Source organism: Myiozetetes cayanensis, unplaced genomic scaffold (genome assembly GCF_022539395.1).
Source record: "Myiozetetes cayanensis isolate MyiCay16 unplaced genomic scaffold, myiCay2020 scf1, whole genome shotgun sequence".
NCBI lineage: Eukaryota > Metazoa > Chordata > Aves > Passeriformes > Tyrannidae > Myiozetetes > Myiozetetes cayanensis.
Window position 1 is genome coordinate 101,698,792 of NW_026086604.1, and position 20,335 is coordinate 101,719,126.

A 20,335-nucleotide genomic window follows, 5' to 3' on the forward strand; every position below is an offset into this window, starting at 1 on the left:
TGTCTCCTTGAGTGAAAGTCGCCACTACAGTCAAGAAGGACCTTAATATACATGCATAGAAATCAGGCCAGAGTCAACATCTGAAAAATGATAGGGAATAAGTGGCACAGCAAAGATGTAAGTGTTGAGCATAGATAGTGCTAATAGTGGCTCTGCTTACAGACCTCTTAGACAATCATTAACTATTTTTTTCATGGAACTGTTAATCGGGTTAGCACATTCAGTCAATGATTGTTTTTTAGGAAAAATGACTCCTCAGAATATTGACTTTAACTCCAAACCTTGTGTGGAAAGGAGTTTGTGATACGTGATTTCTGGCAAAGAGCTGACACACGTCGCTTTAAGAACACAGCACCTCTCCTGCCCCATCTGGATTCCTCCAGAAGCATCTTTATTTGAATTACAAGCATGCCATTAGTTTGTAAAGACTCTTTTTGAGATGTCTTAGTAAAACACTGTTTACAGAAAGGGCAGCCTTAGATCAATGCAGGAAAAAAATCGACATGAAAAAGATGCAGACTTCAGCTTCCATATCACCTGGCAGAACTGGGAATTTACCGGAATCTGTTTATCTGCAGTCGCTACTTTGACTGTGTACCATGCTCTGAAAGCTGACATGAGACATCCACTTTGACAGAAAGCATCCCCTGTTACAACCGTTCAATTCAGCAGAGTTTTCCCAGAGAGACCACTGGAATCTGTAGGATGTCATCTCGTCATTAAGAAATTAGAAAACACAACTCTTAACAGTCACCCCTGTGAAAGAGACGAGTGAAGATGTTTGTTTTCCTTCTTGATTGCAGAGACCTGAAAGTATATGGAATTTTTCTGTTTGGATAAAGGTGCTGAGGAAATAGGGCACAAAGAACCAAACCTCAATCATAACCAATGTAAGTGTTGCTTGTAAGCTACCAGTGTTAGGATGCTAATACCTCTTACATCATATAGGACTTGTAAGACTTTATTAGTTTAAATGACATCACCATGTAGGTGGGAATTCACTGACAGTTATATGCAAAACCGGAAAAAAGAAATCTGTAGCACTAAAAAAAATGAAAAGTTTTATATCCACAGTAAAGCATGACAGATACAAAGAAATAGCTCAAATATTACACAAAGCAAACTGCAGTTTGATTGCTCTTGTAAAGTACATTTAATATATTTTCTGTATAGAACACTCTAATTTCTTTTTTCATACTGTTGAAAAAGGCAAACTGAAATATGTACATAAACCATCAAGCTTCGATGGATATCTGGAGCCAGGAGTCATGTTTAAAAAAAGTTTGATTTGCATTTATGCTGTACTCTACTACAAGTCGCTGCCTGTTTAGTTTTCCTGTGGTGGCAGCAAATCAAAGCCTTATGGAAACAGAGATCTTACTTGTTGCCTGTAAATATCAGTGGGTGACTGAAAGAAGGAACCAGTAAAACTTGGGAGCTACTAACAAAAAGATCTTTCCTTTGCTGCGTTAAAAAAAAAATAAGAAAGAGAACCAAAAGGTTTATATAAATATGGAATTAAATGGCATGTGGTATTACAAAAAAATAAGACAGGCAGGAAAAATTCCAGCTTTCTAGTTTTCTTGCTTTATCTACTTCATACTTTGAGGCATTTTCTTATTGAAAATGAGCTTTGATAGAGAATAAATACACGCTCTGTGTTACAGATCTGACTTTATGTGTGGTAATGCATTTTCAGAATAGGCAGAATCTAATATATTTTTAGGTGTATTTTGGCACTCAGGGCTAAGAGAGAAACTTTCTGATCTCAGCACATCCTGAGCTGGTACAGAGTTGTCTTGCTGACTCTAATGGCTGCATAAAACATCACTTTATGAGAAACCAAGAAGACACATTTCTTTGTACTGTGAAAACTGCAGCTATTCTCACAACATTCATAAAACATTACAGCTACATCTTTCCTTGTCAAACAGAATGCTTAGTACCAATTCCATGTAAAACAACTCTTGGCCTTAAAGGTTGCTGTGATTATTGCATGCGTACAGAACAAAAACCATTTCAGAAACAAAGTAAAAAAGCCTCTCTCTCTTCTGGGTTTTTATTTGCCTGATTTGCAAGTGCGTCCAGAGCTCTTGCTAGCACCTGACCATTGGGCCTGCTGTTGGGGCATGCTAATGTTAATTGAGTCAAGGTTAATTATAAATCAAGGCCTAAGAAGGAAGTTTTTGTGATGGTTTGTACTAGAAGTTTCATGGTGATTTGAGATGCCCTCTGCACAACCCTGAGAATTGCAAATAGTTGTGAAGAGCTACTCTCATCAGCTTAATTTCTGAAGAAGAGAAAGCTGATGTGACTCTTCCTTCTGTCCATCCTCAACCAACCAGTCTGTCTGAGCATTTGGCTCATCTCATCCAAGCCTGACAAAGAACAAAAACTGCTGAGTGTCGGCTCCTTCTGCTGAGATGAGTTTAAAAGAGGAAAGAGCCAAAGCCAGGTGTCTTTTCCATTGAGATGGGCACATGTAGGACTCAGCTCTTACCATTCCCACATGCAATGCTGACCCACTGATGGACATTGCATATGGATGGACAAACCAGCGTGTTCATATCTCCAAGGCAGCCACAGCACAGCAGCCCCCTGCCCAGCCAGCCATTCCCAGACCCAGCAAGGAGCTGAGAGCACCCTGAGGGTGGGGAGATGATGGGTAGAGGGTGAGGTTGAGAAATGCTGGAGAAAGAACCAGATGAGTTTCATATGGGACTGCAGATTATTGTTTGGATGAATATAGAAGAAATGAAAGGGCTGGAAGAAATTAATATGAGGACATAGGTCTCAGCATAAAAAAACTGGGATTTATCAGTTTCAACAGGGTAAAACAGCTTGCCTTTTGTACTTAATACTAATGTATGCTGTATTATAGTTGAAATTGTAGTGGTTAAAAGTGATGCCCACTTTTTTAAAAGAAAAAAATATTCATGAGGTTTCATGAATGATCAATTCATTAATCCAGATTTAGATGTGTAGCTATGAGCCACATGTCCAAAACATCAGAACAGATATGCTATGTGTGAGGTTGTGGCACAGGGTTTGCTTTTGCTGCTTCTTACTGAGCATTTGCTAAAACTGGAAGTGGCATCCCTGAGGTGTAGGATATTATTTCATCAGTCAACAGCTCTGTGCTGGCTTGTGTGTTACTGTGTGTTATACTTGCATGTTAAAGCTATTTCCTTTCTGGACTGTGCTCTTTCCATACCAGCTACAAACTAGGCTCTGCCACAAAACTTCTCTTAAGCCTTTCTATTCAAACATCGGCTCTGCATCCCAAATGTTTTATATTTTCAAAGAAGAGGGAACCTTACAGTCATCCAGAAACATTTCTATGTGTAAGAACTATTTGGTGAGTACATTGGAATGATTATCCCATTCTGCCATCAGAAAATTCCCCGCCTTGTACAACACAAGTTGTTAAAAAAATTGGTTGCTCTTTGTAAACGACCTGAATTTTCTCCGAATTTTAACTAGGCAGTTTCTGAGTCCTACGTAGTACTCCTTTACAGCATAACCTTGTCTGTTACGTTCTTATCTTCACCTTTACTGCCGCTTTACCATGAGCAGTAACCAAATGCAAAAGGTAAACACAGCTCCTTCTCTGAGACCCAGCTTCTACGTGTAAGCTCAGATGGAGCAGGTGGGGACAGACAGGGGAGCACAAGGGCACAATGGAACAATAGTGGCCAGAGCAATGATTTCAGCATCCCACAGCTGTCCCACCCACTGCAAGGTTTTTCTCGAAGGGGGGAATGATGACAAAAGAGAGATTTGAAGGAAGACAATGAGAGAGTTTTGCAGATGTTTACAGGGAGCTGCTCCTATATGTGAGGAGCAGCATGGAAGAAAGCACAAAGGTGCTTGTGTGACAACATTAGCAACTGGGTGACAGAGCTGGCATTGCTCACAGCAGCACGGAGCCTGGACTTGATATCACAAGGCTTATTTGAGAGGATGGTCAAACTCTACTAAAATCACTCTTCCTAAAAAGAATTTGGTACACATCAAATACACATCACCTCTGCTACATTTCTCTTCAGCTGTATTTTCATCTCCACTGCTGCCACTGACTGGTTACTAGAATGACCCCTGTGTGGTGAATTTACTGTTTCTCAGTAAATACCATCTGCTTGCCCTTGTTTTTCTTGGAAATGGAATGCAAACTGTGGACATCAACAATCTGGTCAGGAGTTCCCAAACTTTTTTAACACTATCAGTAACAATTCACTTTTTGCCTTCAGAATTTGTCTTTGCTTGTGGATTCTGGCATTTTAATATCAAAAAGTTGAAGCATCAACTTACATTGGAAATAGTTTGATTTCCGGAATCATCCATTACGTATCAGAGGCCCTGGTAGGCTGGTCTACACTTGTTAACAAAGTAAAAAATCCCAAAACAGAACTAAAATGGAGACAATGGGGTTATTTGCATACAAATGTTGTATACTGATAGATATGCAACACTGTGGTGTTTTGGGGCTGGAAACCACCTTGCAAAATTACATTCAGCTACACTGCTGAGTGAGGGAGGTGCTTCAGGCACCTCCATCATATTCATGCCAGATATATTCTTTTCCGTAAAGTATGTTCTGTGAACAGCAAAATGGATTCTGCTGGATCAGTAGTGCTGTTTGAACTTGCTAAACTGCAGCAAAGACAAAAGATAATGCAATTTATTTGCTGCAACAATGTCTTTGCAGCAGTTGGCTCACTCAGTGGGTGATTACTATAAAGATTTATTCCTCTATAAAGATTTATTCCTCAATATTTCCTTTTTACTTCTCAGCAGAAGAAAAAATTGAAGGTAAAACTTTTAATGTTACAAGATAGCAGTGACTGTGAATTATTTCAAAAGTATATCAGTGCTGACCTTCATCCTTTACACAAAAAGCACCATATTGGTCATTCACAAAGGGATCGGTTTCAATTTTAACATCAATGGCTTTCACGCTCTGCTGTTTGCTGCCCGTCTTTCTGCATATAATTGTCCTAAAATAAAGAAGAAGAAGAAAAAAACAATCAGAAATCTTCTGGAGTTGTACATGCAGATGAAATTTGAAGATTTTTTGTCAGAGTAGTTAGGCTGTAGCCTCAGCTTGACTCTTGCATAGATTGAAGGAAGAGATTAGTGTGGGAAGACCTATGACAAAAAGCCAAGGGAGAAATAGAAGTAATTAAAAAAAGGTTTGGTGTAGATAATTTCAAGGCATAGGAAGCAATAAAGAATTTTTATCTTATTATATTCTGTAATTGTTCTAAAAATCAGACCTAGACCCAGAGTACTTCAGACCATATTCTGCTCTCACATTTCAGCAGCACATATTCCCACCAATGGCACCTGGATAGAAATGAATGGAAAACTCAAGGTTTGATCTGAAAGATCATAAATCATTAGCATTTTACATTAAAAAACCACTAGGTTGCATATTTAACTACTCAAAGGCTAACAAAGACAAGGTCAGAAAATTAATCTTGAATTCTTGGAATAAAAACTGGGCGGGGGGGGTTAATAGTAATTTCACACATTTGTGTAAACTCCATTCCTTCTGGTTTGGTACTCAGCAGTACCTAATCCATCCTACTGCCTCTCATAGGCTTGAAGAAAGGTTTTTGTCCGTATTTGGTTTTACAGCCCTGTGGATGCTGAACACGAAGGAAGAGTTTACTAATTATCTCTTCTCTCAGCTGTACTGGCTGCTTAAAACTAACAAATAGAAGAGAGCTTGTTGTAGAAAACACTGGTTTTACTGTTACATTAAAGGTTACAAAGGCTGGGAAAGTGAATTCAGCCCAAATTTTTGCAGCTGGATATTATTGGTGTGGGATTTATATTTTTGTGGACAGCAGGCTTGTAGAAGTGTGGCACAGTCAGCTATTCTAGTGAGAGCAAGACTAAAATGCACAGAGGAATCCTTCCAGTGAAGGAAATGTATCATTTTGTGTTGTGCAATGGTTTGAACTAATGTGCTATCAGCCCTGCACTGAATTTGAGGAATAAAAAATACTATAATATAAAATAATATAAAATAAAATACCCATTCACTGAGCATGGAAAAGATCCAGTGGTAACCCAGTATCTGAGCATGCACTTAAATATATGTAACAATTGATTTACAGAAATAGACTGAATTATGGTTGTACAGACTATCTTCATTGTGGCATGTGTTAGCTTTGGAGTAGCTAAATAAGCAACTTTAATGTTCTTTTAATATAAAGAAACAAAAGAAACATGAAACAAGCCGTATGGTGGTGGTCATGCTTATGCACCAGAATGGTTCCTACCACACTTCTTCTCCCGAAAACAACATGATGTCATTCCCTGCTGAAAGCCCCCTTATGATTCCAAATCAAATATGTTTCTTTTGTAAGGAAAACTCCACTTGAAGTGAATATTGTCCATACAAGTTTTAAATCAATTTCTCTTAGAATTTAATGCATTTAAAGTCCAAGACCTCTAAGTCAGTAATTAGGCACCTAGACAAAAATGACTTGATCTGCCAAACTGAGTTCATATGACTGGAAGAATCAATTAGAAAATGTATGTATTCACATATTGTTCCACCAGGTCTTACAAGGTCTAAATGAGTGAAACAGTTATGCCTCCCTTCAAAAAGTGCCTTTTCAACATTAATCTGTCCAACAATTATTTGCTTAGATCCTTGGATCACTTAAGCCTTGCAGCACCAAGTAGACAGTGATATGTCTGTAAAGAAACATGCTTTTTGTCTGCAACTGTGTACTTAGGGCTTCAGGTTCTCTCTATCTTTAAAAAAACCCCCAACCTAAAAACAAACAAAACAAAACAAAAAAGAGAGGAAAAAACCTAACAAACCAAACAATTTTGAAGATTGTTGCCATAATAAAATTCTGGTGTCTGAAAATCAGGCCACATCCATTTCCATGTTCTATCAAGGAACAAAATTCCTAACACTCGGAAGAATTTTTTGAAAATCTTTCCTTGAAGTTTCTCATTTCTAATTCCAATTTCTATATTTATATATTAAGCTTCTGCCCAAAGCACTGTAATTTTTTTATCAGTTCATCAACAGACTAAAGAGTTATCCGTGGGTGTCACATCCCTGGTGTAATCAAGTCATCCAAAACAGGATACCTGGCTCACGTGTAAGATTGTGATTTAAAGAGCAAGTTTTTCTCACCTCTTTTTAGAAGTTTGTAGTTGATAGAATATATTGATTAGCTAATTCATTTTAAGAACATTTCTCAGCTGTTATCCAATCTGACCAAACTTACAAAGGTGTACCTTGCATATACATGAAAGGTGTACCTTTCAACATTATACATAAAGAAAGGTTTTAAATTACGTTAATATTTTCACAAAAATTTCTCACTAAATTTTTTTCCTGCATGAAGCTGAAAAATTGCCCTTGCTGCTTATTTCTTTTTTTTTCTACAGCAGACTAGACCCTGATTAATCTGCTACTTAGGAGTTTAGTTTGGATTGTTGTCATATTAAATTTGAACTGATTAAAACTGAAAACTTTCTAAAGCAATTCTTCTGAAATGAAAGAAATCTTGTCTTGTACACAAGACACAGTGGTGGGTTAATGATTGGACTTGATTTTCTTAGATATCTTTTCACAGCATATTGATTCTAAAAAACTGAAGGAAAAAAATCTATTTCGTATCTCTCATTCCACATTCTCTGTCAGTAGTTTCCTACCACAAGCTCAGTCCTGCAAGCAAACATCTTCAGTAAGCTATTATTACAGCTGCTGAACTTCAAGAGTGTTCAGGATTTCTTAGCAGTGGGTCTAATGATCAGACCTGCAATGCCCTTGGCATAGATATAGTCTCTTTGCAGTCAGTAGGACTTCAGGTATGACTAAAAATACACAGTAATAGTCTCTTTTCTCTGAGTTCTTGAGGGTTTCCCTAAATCCTAAAATGCTAGCTTTTAATCTATAATTACGGTTTAAATATACAGGTACACTTTTGTCTCCATTCTAAAAGGTAGCATTTGATGCTCTTAACTTCACTACACTTTTCATGATTGAAAAATGGCTGTCAATTCAGACTTGAACATATTTTAAAATTTCTTCAGCAGCAGCACTGCCATGCTGAAATAAGAAACAAAAAATTGTACAGTTTTCCTAGTCTTTTCAGCACTTCTGCTGAGAGGTTGCGTTTCTTTACTATTTTGAATTTTTGCACTGAACTAAGCATCATGGCTGACAGAATGTCACTTCACACTTTTTTAGGGGATACATCCACCTACAAAGCCATTCATGTAGGGAACTTTGATTCTATTTATTGCTACTTTCATGTATTAATTGAACTGAAGCAGACTTTCTCATTACTCAGCATACAATGTCATCTGATGCTCTGAGCAATGCAATTTCCTGATTTTGTACCTTGTAGTTAAGAAATAGATTCAATTTTGTTGCTTCTTCTGTGGAGATCTCTTGTGAAGGTAGAACATGCTCAGAAGAAACATACTGAGTTCAGGCTGCAGATCATTCATAATAATCTTCTGGGATACATATCTGCTTGAAACATTCGTGTGTCCCTGAAAACTATTCTTACATGGCCATGAACTCACAATCTCAGCATAAAAATCAATCAATCCATCACTCACACACACTATCACTATAGACCATGTAAATACCATATACTATACAGTAAAGTAAAAATGTAGTGGGGAAAGGAGAGGATTTTAGTGGTATTAACAACAGCCCCTGATCTTTGATGGAAAATAGGAAGGTGCTTGGTGGTGTCTCCTTTGTTTCCTAGACAAACTACGGAGAATCTTCTCAACCACCCGCTACCCAGCCTAGAAGGACAACCAGCTTCATGGTTTTCCTCTCAATAGAGGAAACCAGAGACTGGAGACTCTGCACTGCGTTGAAGCTCAGCTTAATTTCTGCTGTACAACACATTCATCCAAGTAAAAACAATTAACAGTCCTTCTTTTGTACCTACATCGAAAAAAAAGATCAGAGGTTGGCCAAGCTGCTCATTGTTTTCCTGTGCCATGACTCAGATACTGCAGTTATCATGTGCACACATGAGGAGAAAATCTAATCTGCAGCACAATAAAGGATGAACCAGACTTCCCATAAGCCTTCTGCTTACTCTTGTGCTGCTTGAATTTTTTTCTAATATATTATGTAACCAATGAGTAACTGGTATATTTTGCTCTTCTCCTAATTCCTCTGTTCAAAGAAGAAAATAGCAGAAAAACTGGTATGAATAGTATTTATGTCATAATATGCCACTATATAATATGTACTAATAAATACACCATGATGATATGCTCAAACTGTAGTAATGATACTCAAAGTAATATATTGTATGTATGTATAATAAAGGTATTTTTAATAGACACAGAGTATTTTTATATACATTTTGGTTTGTAGTCGTATCCACAGCTACTTTTCATTTCTAAGATAATTACAAGGCAATACTTGAAATTTTTTCAGTAAGCCCAAGTTAAAACATATGGAGCTAACAGCTGAGTTTATATGACAAAGCATGATCCATCAGCACAGAAACCAGTAGGTGGGACTGGGGTTTTTTGTAGTCGCTACTTTATCTGCCAGTTGATTGTAAGTTTTGTAGTCTTAGTCAATAAATTCACTGAACTGAGTCAGAATGGTCTTATGACATTTATTCATAGTAGTATGAACTTGCATATATGAATATATTCACTCAGAAGAACATCATCAATGTGCTAGTTGAGGCACTGTGGAGGTCTGGTTCATAGTGTACTATAACAAACCTCCTAATTAGAAAGTTAAAAACTTCATCACTTTTCTTAGTTAAGATAAATCTTTTACATCTTCTGCTAATTTTTCCCACTGGTCAGCTTTACCGTTTGTGTTGCAGTAACTAGGTAAGAGATAAAAACCAAAACAAAAACAACAAAAAACAGTAGTATGGAAGCCAAACCTGGGGATTTTTATTCTTAGTCTTTCCGTTCTGTAGTTTGGGAAACTGCAAATTAGAAAGCTGGCTCTGATGAGGAATAAAATATAAATGACATGTTCATGATTACCGAAGGGAAGAAAATTTCCCTGAAAAGTCATGAAGGGGAGCACAGGTGGGCTTTGGAAAGTCCATTGACTGGGAACTATAGAGGCTAATTTTGGCTGGATGGGACCCAAAGAAAGCAGCTGCTAAGTGTGACATGAAGAGACATTCCAACAGCAATACTGCCACTGGAAATGTCAAAAGGAGGTCTTACCAAGGCAGAACCAATATCCTTTAGATTCTTAAAAATATGCACCAAAATGCAGCCTTTTGTGCTTAAAATTGTACATATGACTACTGAAATAGTAAGGCCTCTGTTCATTAAATAAATATGGCCCATTCATGCAGATTTTCATACTGTAGCCTAGTGTGAAAGATTTTATATAGCCATTTTACTTTAATATCACTAGGTACATATAATTTGAGCATTCTTAGTGCATATAAAGGAGAATCATGTTGCTTCCTGGCCTGGACTAGTTGCATGCTCAAAGACACGTCATTAGAAAATTGGTTTTACCCAATTTTGTTTTATGGGCTTCAGTTTGATCCATGGTTTTCATAACAGATGTTACTGATTAGTTATCAAAGGGTTTAAAAATACAATAGTATTTTCTGAATGCTATCAATTTATAAGGAAACTCAATTCTCAAAGAAAAGGCTTTCAGATAGGACAAAGCATTACAGAGATTCCAGAAAAAAAAAAGGGCAAAATAGGTGAATTTCTTTTGAAAATTAAAAAATCAACCTCATCAGAACTATCTGGCAAGTTAAAATCCTGGTACTAGCTACTCTTGTGCATTTGCAAAGAGTAAATATATCCCCTTTCTGACTTCATTTTTCTCAGCTAAACAAGCTGATGACCTTTAATCACATTTGATAAGAGAGGTGCTTTTTTTGGACTAATCCTAGTCTGAGTTCAGATATGAAGTCGTATGGCAAGACTTACACTACATTATTGTAGGTGGTGTCTCACTAGTGCCTGGTTCAAGCCCTTCAGTATTGCCCTCTATCTCGAATGTCTTCTAGGTGGACTGCATTAATTTTTCTCACAAATTTTATGTGAGTTATTTTATTTTACAACAGGCTTCACTGCAGTCCTGTGTTCTGTGACTGCACCCAGCTCTTTCTCCTACTCTTCATTTTCCAGATGAATTGCTAGTTTAAGGCAGAAATTCCTATCAGTCTTCATACAATACTGTTGCATTGCACCCCATTTTTGTTACTCCATCTCCGAAGTCAGGCTTACCTTCCTGCTCAATATCGTGATTTCCCTTGGTCTTAAGAATCATTTCTAACCTTCTGGCATTAATTAATTTCACAAGCAAACCCCTACATTTTGTGTCAAAGTGTGCTAAACCTTTGCTAAATCCCTCAGAGTTTGTTGAAAAAAAACTCCCTCCCAGTAAAAACACAGTTTCAAGGTGCAAGTCACATGTAAGTAAACAGCAACTCTGAGGACTATGACAAAGGTACAGTTTAGCAGATGGGGGTTTGGAGTGCTTGTCCTAGAAAATACATCAGAAATATATACTTTCTTTTGTATGATGTTTTTCCTCAAAAAGCACATTTTCTAAAAATTTCTTCAATTATTGGGTTGTGTGTTTTACAAGAACCATGGCTGTCGTACTTTGTCCATGCTGTCTTCTTGTGTTAAGAAAAGACCTGCTTCCCATGTCCCTAAGCTGATGCAAAGTGGCTCATGTCCACATTGCTCAGTGATATTGGAGTAAACTGGCCAAGTTCATACCTTAAATTCAAGTCTCTTGGCTGAGCTTTATGTAGAAATCTCTTTTCCTGAAATACAGTTACTTTGTGTAAGACTTTCTGAGATGGTTGACAAGAATCTATGAGAAGACAAAGTCATCTTCTAGTGGAGCATGACACCAGCTGAGAGCTGTGGGACCAGAGGCTGTGACATAAAGGCATTTCGGAGTACAAGACCTCTTCAGACAGTTTCATAAGCAACTTTAGCGTTTTGAATTAGACCATGTCCTGTCAGCTATGTCTGGATTTTTCTGTTGAAGGGAATTACTTGACCTGCCTCAAACACATCTGGGAGCAAATCCATATGCGTTATCATCAGACAGCAGAGCACAGTCTTGAAATGAAACAGAGAGCTTGCCAAATTGATGTATCACTAGGACTGCTTCTCTGCAAGTAAGCAACTGGGGCTGTTTTAGCATGTACCCTGGGATGAATTTCAAGGGACCCACAAATCCAGGGATTTGCACACATGGATGAGAGGACTGGCAAGGGTCAGCAACTGACCCTTTATTTCACTCCTTGGATATTACTTTTTTTCTTTCCCAAGAAATGTGCTTTTATTACCCTACTGTCAGGTGCTGGGCAAGTCCCATGTAGTAGGCAGAAAAAGAAGGAGGTAGACTTGTGAAATGCCATTTCTGAGTGTTATTATTACATTTCACACTGGTGTCATCTGCAATGAGGGCCCTGTTGTGTTTGACACTGTAGAAGCATTCAATAGGAGTCAGGGCAAAACCCAAAGAGCTAACAAAAGGAAGGAAAAATAGAGATGAAGTAATTTTCCTAGCAGCAAACATCTGGTCTGTGGTCAGCCAAGAAAAGAACTCCAGCCTTCTGACTTCCACAGCAAAGCTTATTCTAGTTGATTCTGCTTGCTCACTCCAGAGTTATCCCCTCTGAAATAAATCCCCCAGGGACCAGGTAGGAACCAGCACAGGGCAATTTCATGCAAGGGAACAGGTTGACAGCCCTGCGGCAGGTCTATCATAGAACTGACATTCTATGCAGAGATTCAAAGCTGTCATGGAAGGGATACATGGCTTCATTCTCTTGTAGGCAAATAACGAACAGGATAGGGAATAAGACAGCTTCAGGTTTTCAGTCCTAGAAAAGCAATGGAAATGAATAAATTTGCTATGAATATATTAATACAAGCTGTCGAGGATGTTTAACAGTTTCTAAAATAAATAGCTGCTTTCTAATATTTCGTGCACAGGGTTGATCATAAGACTGTGTCATGTTCACTTTCCAAATTTCAAAGACCCCAGAAAAGAATATAAGACCCTACAGGACACACTGCCCATGGCTGGAAGACTTGACACAAGGTTTTCCAGTATGACATCTAAATTCAAAAGATAGCAGTGAGAGCCTTTCAGAGAATTCTGCCACCTTTTTCCCATTTATATTCTGGCAGATTACTTGATGGTTTTACTGACTCACTTGTCTGACATGCAAGTAAGTCATAAGAGTGTCATTTTTAGTATAAATAGTTATTAGGGCTCATCTGACAAATGAGACTTGCCTAACGACATTTCATTTCCTGAAATGCAACAATGTGTAATAATAATAAGTTACACATGTCAGGACTGACTTGTAAACTACTTACTTGTGGGCTGCTGGAAGAAGTTAGCCCTGTCTACATTGTCAGTGGCTCTTCTCGAAAAGTTCCCGAGTTCTTGGACCTGCCAGTGACTTGTCTGTGCTAAGAGCCCTGAACTCTGAATTGGGTTGGTATGAACAACTGAAAGTGGAAGACGAAAACATCCCCTTATGCCTGTGAAAGAGGTTCTGTCTCAGGCTGCTCAAACCACAAAACCACCCAGCTTATTGTGTCTCTGGATTTGCTGGCAGGGATCTATTTGTTTAAGCAATTTCCATTCTACATCAGTTGAAATGAATCATTTTTGTCAAGACCTGCTGCTTGGGCTAGCCCAGTTTGCAAGGACTGAAGTGGATTAGAGAGTGCAACACAAGCATCTCCATCAGCAGATTGGTGTCTTCTTTCACCAGCATCAATCTCTGCAGAACAATGTTTTTAACACCCTAACATAGCTGGTGGCCCACCCTGTTCACTTCTGACTTAAAATAGACCAGACATGAGTGCATTTATCTGCACAGCTGAGAAGGGAACAGTCCTTTCAGTGGGTCAGTAAGTGAAAAGTAGCTTGGAGTGAGTTGGGTGGCCACAAGTCGGCAGAAGGCGTTCCATCATAATCTTGAAAACTTTGCATACTTACATATGGATATACAAGTCACCATAAACTAATTTGCCACTTGCCCAAACTGGGCTGGTTCTCTAGACCAAATTCTTGTCCTTGTCCATGTAGAGGTATAGCCCAGAGAGCAGGCAATATAAACATGCTCACACTGACTCAGTGATGTGCCTAAGTCGTAAGAGGAAAAACTCCTACAAGTTTCCAGGCCCTGATTTGGCCATAAAAATAATAGTAAGGACACAACAACCAACAGTAATGGATATATTTACTTGGAGTGGGATTGTGATCATTCACTAAAACCATAAAATAGCCATCAGAAGTGAAAAAATCACTGACGTACAAAACCTGGAAAATTGATCTAGCAGGGAAAAACTCTTTACATGTCTGCTAGAGGTCCTGTTCAGTTTTAAGTCTAAGTGGTGAAAGGAGGGCTGAAGCATGTAAGGGAATCTGCAACACTATAATGACTTCACTCACATAATTTGTTTGTGTTTACTTCTACTGCCAATGTCTAATCCATTTTTCCTCAGGAGAAAGACTGGGATGCTTTCCAGCCACCAAATAAATAAATCAAACTTCATTCTTCCTGAAATAAGGAACTTCTTTTATGATATTCCCTCCTATTCATCTCCTTTCTGATGTACACAGTCCAAAAGGATATGGGAGAATATTAGACCAAAGCTCTGTGATCTGCACTGGATGCCAGTCAGCTGCTGGGAGGATTCCAAGGTTTGTGATCCAACCTATAAAGTCCTGAACAGTTTTGGCGCTGGCAAATGTGGGAACGTCACTTCTCATTCAAAGATGTGGAGGTCCATCAAGATAAATAACACAAGGCATGCCCAGTGCTGTCCTTGCTGTCATGTTTCCATTTATCAAGTAAATGCCCAAAGTATTGAACAGGTAAATTTTTAAAACTAAATAACTAATTTTGTAAAATATTTTGAGTCACTTCTTAATAGCTTTTCCATTCATTTTATCATTCTTGAGCCAATTTTTGAGACTCTTTTAATATATTTCCTAAAATGCAGTAGCAACAATATATATAATATTCCAAAGGAGTCTTTTACACTGAGCTATCTGTATATGTGGGTTTTTTTCACATTCTCCATCCCATTCCATAAGCACTCTAGCAACTTCTTTGTTTGCTTGTTTGTTTGTCTGTCTGTTTTTACTACAGCTGCAGTCTGACAGTGGTTTTCTTTGTGCTGCCCACAGTGTTGTCCTCATATCTTTGGTGGACTGACAGAGGTAAATCAGAATCCTGTAAAGATATTTTCAAGTAGATTGCATGTTTCTCCTGTATGTATTATCATTGAACTCCATTTGGCATAATTTTGCCTGTTCATCTAAATCCCCCTGTAAATCTCTATATTCAACTTGAACTTGTTCAACTTGAACATCTTCGTCCTGTTTGCATACTTTGCACTCGACTGCTCATTTCTTTCTCCAGAGCTACATTAACTATCAATGAAACCAGTATAGCCTTTTTAGGCATTACACAGTTTCTACTTTTCCCCCAGAGTCAAACATGTCCAGTTCAATGAACCAAGTAACATACTTGCTGGTGCTTGCCCAACCATGGGTAAAATAGCCCCAGAGTATAAAATTCCAGCTCCACAGAACTTCTCTCTGGTGAAGCTCTCCAGTGAAGGTCAGATGTGGTGAATGCACAACAATGGTGTGCTGATGTGACCCCACAACGTTCTTTCTGATGAATATTTTACAGACTTCCACACTAAAGACAGCTTACTGGAGGAATGTGTATGGTAAGTTGGAAGGGATGAAAAATCTTCTTTTCCTTCCCATTAGTATGATGTGTTTTCATTATTGTACACAGTTTTGATGGTGAGGATTTTCAGGGGTAGGTCCACAGCTTGTCTATTAATAGTTGTAACTCCAGTGTGTGCAGTAATGAAGGATCTCACTGGACTAACTAGTGGTATTGCTTAGATACAAAAGAGATGGTTTCTTCTACTCATCATCATTCCTTACTTCCAGAATACAGAAATTATATACAAGACCCTGTCTACAACTTCACCATGCACTTCTTAGAGTTATATAGTTTTCCTGGCTCTTCAGCCTGCGTAACATGTCAGAAACTGTCTTTAGAAAAATGTTTTGGGTTTAGATCGCTGTCTTATATATTGAGAGATTTCTAGATTTTTTTTTTAAAGACCAGAAGAACATGCAAATTTTCAAACTATTTTTCACCTGGGAAAAATGAGAATCACTGAAAAGAGTTGCTTTTGCTTGAAATTGTTTAAGTATCACCTTTCATTTAATAGCAGCAATTTTTTGACCTTTGGAAATTTTATCACTAAAAATACAGAAACGCCAGTGCTTACTTGAGTGACTGATAACTGTCACAAAATCCAATAACACGCTAAAGTTTGGGAACTTGGAAACAGTATTTTGATAAAACAAAACTTTATCACCATTGAACATTGACAACAGATTAGGTATAATCCTTCTGGGAACATATCTACCTCTTCCTGTATGGTCCCAGCTTCAGGGACATGAGACATTCATGCAAACCCTCAACTCCTCCATTTGGTGCTTTTTCTTTTTAAACTGAATTTTCTGTGATTTGATCTCTTTGTCGACTATGAAGCCTGTCTACCTGTTCCTGAGGCACGCTGTGAAGACTTTGATTTTGGAAGAGACCAGGCAGTTAGGATGTGAGTGCTTGGCCCTGTGCAGTTGCATATAGCCAGTTCTGTGCAAGACTGGAATGAGAGAGGCTGAGTTTGGGAAGCCCTCATCAGCCACAGCAGAGTGGCACTGTGGCAGGGCCATACTGCCTCTGGCACGTAGTTGCACCTATGTGGATGTATGTTCTCAAAATTTTGAATTCCACTGAAAGTAGCTGGGACCTCTGGAGTACTTGTGAAGGCTGACTGTAGCCTCGTGAAACTATGATCAACAGAGGGAAGTGGTTTCCACCACAGGACACCTCTACATTCCTGCTTTAAATTTGTCTCTACAGGAGAAACAGTGCTTCATGGAGGGCAGCACACCTTGCAACACTATCTGTAGTGCGAGGCAAAGCTCAGCCTAGTGCTAAGCCACCTAAGCTGCCCAAGTCCCCTGAACTGCCCTCAAACACATTGAGCCCATCATTTCCCTGGTGGGCTCTCTAAACAAACTCTCTACTACAGGTGCGTTATCATATCTGAGTGCATCTAAAGCTGTACCTATTTGAACGTGCCTACTGTCTGTTCAGGCACGGGTCAATACCTAAGACAGATACATGATTTCCATGAGAAGTTCAACTTGCTGAGCTTCTTAAACAGCGGAGAATAACAGAGTCAGCAGGAGCACTGACACTAACTGCAGCACTGTGCCCTCAACTTGCAAGCTTATTTAGGGCTCGGCACACCACTGCAGGCCGAGTAAACAGGAACCACAATGATGTAATTCAGAAGGAATAAGAGCAAATTGCACCAAATCTGTGAAATATGTAACCTGAGGCTGATGAAGATTTGTGTGCTTGCAATATTAACTGCAAAAAATTAATTCCTGGGGGAACAGCAGCATATTTAGCTACATGCCATGGTGCTTGAAGTGTGGCCAGTTTTTCAGTTATATTCTTAGTAAAGGAGGAAAACTTGCTTGACAACTGTCATTCATAATTCTCAGAAAGTGTTATGCTGTTGTCCTTACCCGGCGGAGCCACTGGCGAGCCATCCCGTGGTGCAGCCAGCAAAAGAACAGTCCAGAACAGCCCTTTTCAGTTCTTCTGCAGTTGCTAAGCGAGCACTCAGGTCAACACAAGCTTTCTCAGCTTCAGCTAAATCCAGACCCTGAGAGTTGTTCTTGGACTCAAGTGCAAAGACTTTCCCTGCAACACCAAGAAAGGACATGCCATTCGTCATGGAATTATACTCAATACATATTCAACAGAAATATTGCAAATTATCACCAAATAAAGTCTTCATGCTTTTACTAAGTTTATTTTAACGGGCAACTTACCTTTTGGAATGGATAATTTTATCAAGACTGTAAGTATCTTTGTTAGCTTTTCTTTTAATTTTGTTCACCAGCAGAAAACCAAGTATGGCTAAGCCCCTACTCATTCCTAGCTCGTAGGAGAAGCTTGTCTTGCTCTGTAGGTCTGTGCTTAAGATCTGGAGAAAAAAACCACGACACTCTCTCATATGCACATATATAGTCAAAGTCAGAACATCTCTTGTAGGCTACTAACATTGGAATTCATTGCTAAACATTTTACAGTTACTTTATAACAGCTACACCTATAAAGTAAGCACATGCCTAAAAGCCAGTATTGCAACCCAGTCTCCCATGTAGAAATAGATTTATATTTATAATTTCTCTAAAATCAAAATTATAGCAGTATATGACAACTTGAGTCTAAATAGAAACTTTTTTATCATGTCTTTTTAGAAAGACAGACACAATTTTTTCTTAATGGAAGGCTTTTTTTTTTTTTTTTGAATGAGCATGAGAACATGTTTAGCATAACATTTTTTTGGTGTTATTTATATTTTCAGTTCAGTTTATTTTACTTTAATTTCTCTAATACCTTGAAAGCTATATGGGTGAAAGCTAGAGGTTTTGGCAACCTGGGAACAAGGCAATTGCGTTTTTGGCAATGACACTTGAGCAGTTACTGGGTTATGGAATAAACATATTACCTGGATGTCTCCAGAAAAAGAAATAAACAATGAGGCAGTTTACAGTGCTGACATTAGAGCTGCCATACCTATCTTCTTTCTGACGATACTTAAGTCAGAATAACTTCTAAATTTCAAAGATACAGATTGAATTTGCTTGTAGGTGCAGGAAGACAACTTTTAAGCACTGGTCATCCAGTAAATGCCTGGAAACACACATTTATGTCTCATTTCCAAAGGTGGATTAGTGGTAGTGATTATAGGAATGTATAGCTTCCAGCACATACTGAGTGTTCACTATGTAGTTAGCTTCACACTCATAGGATGTATTGACCAATATTAGGAATCCTTCAGACTGATTCAGCCTGATTCTGTACCAAGTGCCACCCCCACCACATATTATTTCAACAAATTGATAAATCTGACTCTAATCCTAAATACAAGGAACTTATACAGGGTGGGTCTGTCCCCAAGAGATTTCTGTTCCCACCTGTCCACAGCTGAACCCACTGGAAGAATCATAGTCTTACATCAAAAAATGGAAGGTTTCTCTCAAGTGAGCATGGTTTTTGTGTTTACATTAGCTAGCAAGTGCAGATGGGTCCTGGTGAAAATCTCTACATTGGTGGGAATTCTACATGTGCACAGTAAGAAATCATCCTGGCTTGGACAGGTGGCAATTTAAATAAGCAGGGCAAACAGCTATGAGGAGGAAGAGAAATTCAAAGTTCCCAGACTGATTTTCTCAGGCAGTTAACAGTAGTTGACCAAGGAATACAACCAGAAGCCCAGATCAGTATCCTAAACAGTAGATTACATTGTATCTTGATCCTCAACTGCAATCAATACCATGAATTGTAATCAGAGGGGGGAATTTACACAAAGTAGTGAAAGAAGCAAGCCTCTACGTTCCTAAGTACACAAACATCAGGTTTCTTTGCAAAATGTCCCAAATAATGCCCACTACACTAATGTCACAGTTCCTGTTTCTAAAGCCATGAACAGACTACTGAAGTATGCATGGCTGAGGGAGAGAGATAGTAAAAGCAGAAAGATGATGGTTTTAAGCAACCACTCTGAAGTTGCAAAACAACTTTGCTCCTAAAGGAAATCAGAGATCAAATGCAGTGCTTTGCTGAGGTTTTGTCCCAGGTAAGAACTTCTATATTCTAAAAACATCCACACTCATACATTTCACCACTTGACTGTCAGGATTGAGATGCATCATCAAAGACATATAGGGTAATTTTGCATAGTGTCTGATGTAAATCATAAATGTTAGTTTGACATGGTAGTAATCTTTATTTTCCAGCTATTAGTATTTCAATTAGAGGAGTTAAAGAAAGGAAAATGATTAAGCATGGAGTTCCATCTAGATAAAATTAGAAGAAATTGAGTTAGTAATTTAGTCTTTTCACCAGTAAGCAACAATTACATTTTTAAAGGAGTTTAGATATCCAAGACAGAGGCTGAGACACCTTTCCCTAACTGCTTTTATGTGTTTGCTACTGCTTAAAATACACTAACATCTTACTACAACCTATGAAGGTGCTGATTCAAAGCAGGGTCTTGTCGTTTGTACAGCTATCTGGGATGTTCAAATTATATACACAAGTGGATTTTAGGGTAGCTAGGAAAGACATGTTGGTTGGGAAAATTACAGTGAGCTGCTTTACAGGAAATTCTGGTTAGCCAGAAGTGGATAAAGAGGGCTGACCTG

The 20,335-nt window shown here is 38.4% G+C and overlaps 1 protein-coding gene across 1 annotated transcript in view; it reads right to left on the reverse strand.

Annotated features, from left to right (window-relative positions):
* Nucleotides 1–20,335, reverse strand: part of SUSD5 (sushi domain containing 5) — a 39,805-nt gene that overhangs the window by 13,789 nt on the left and 5,681 nt on the right. Inside the window, exons 2-3 of the mRNA XM_050318675.1 lie at nt 17,645–17,822; nt 4,879–4,997 (exon numbers count right to left, since the gene is read on the reverse strand). Of these exons, the coding sequence (XP_050174632.1) occupies nt 4,879–4,997; nt 17,645–17,822 (297 nt within the window). The remainder of the gene's footprint in view (nt 1–4,878; nt 4,998–17,644; nt 17,823–20,335) is intronic.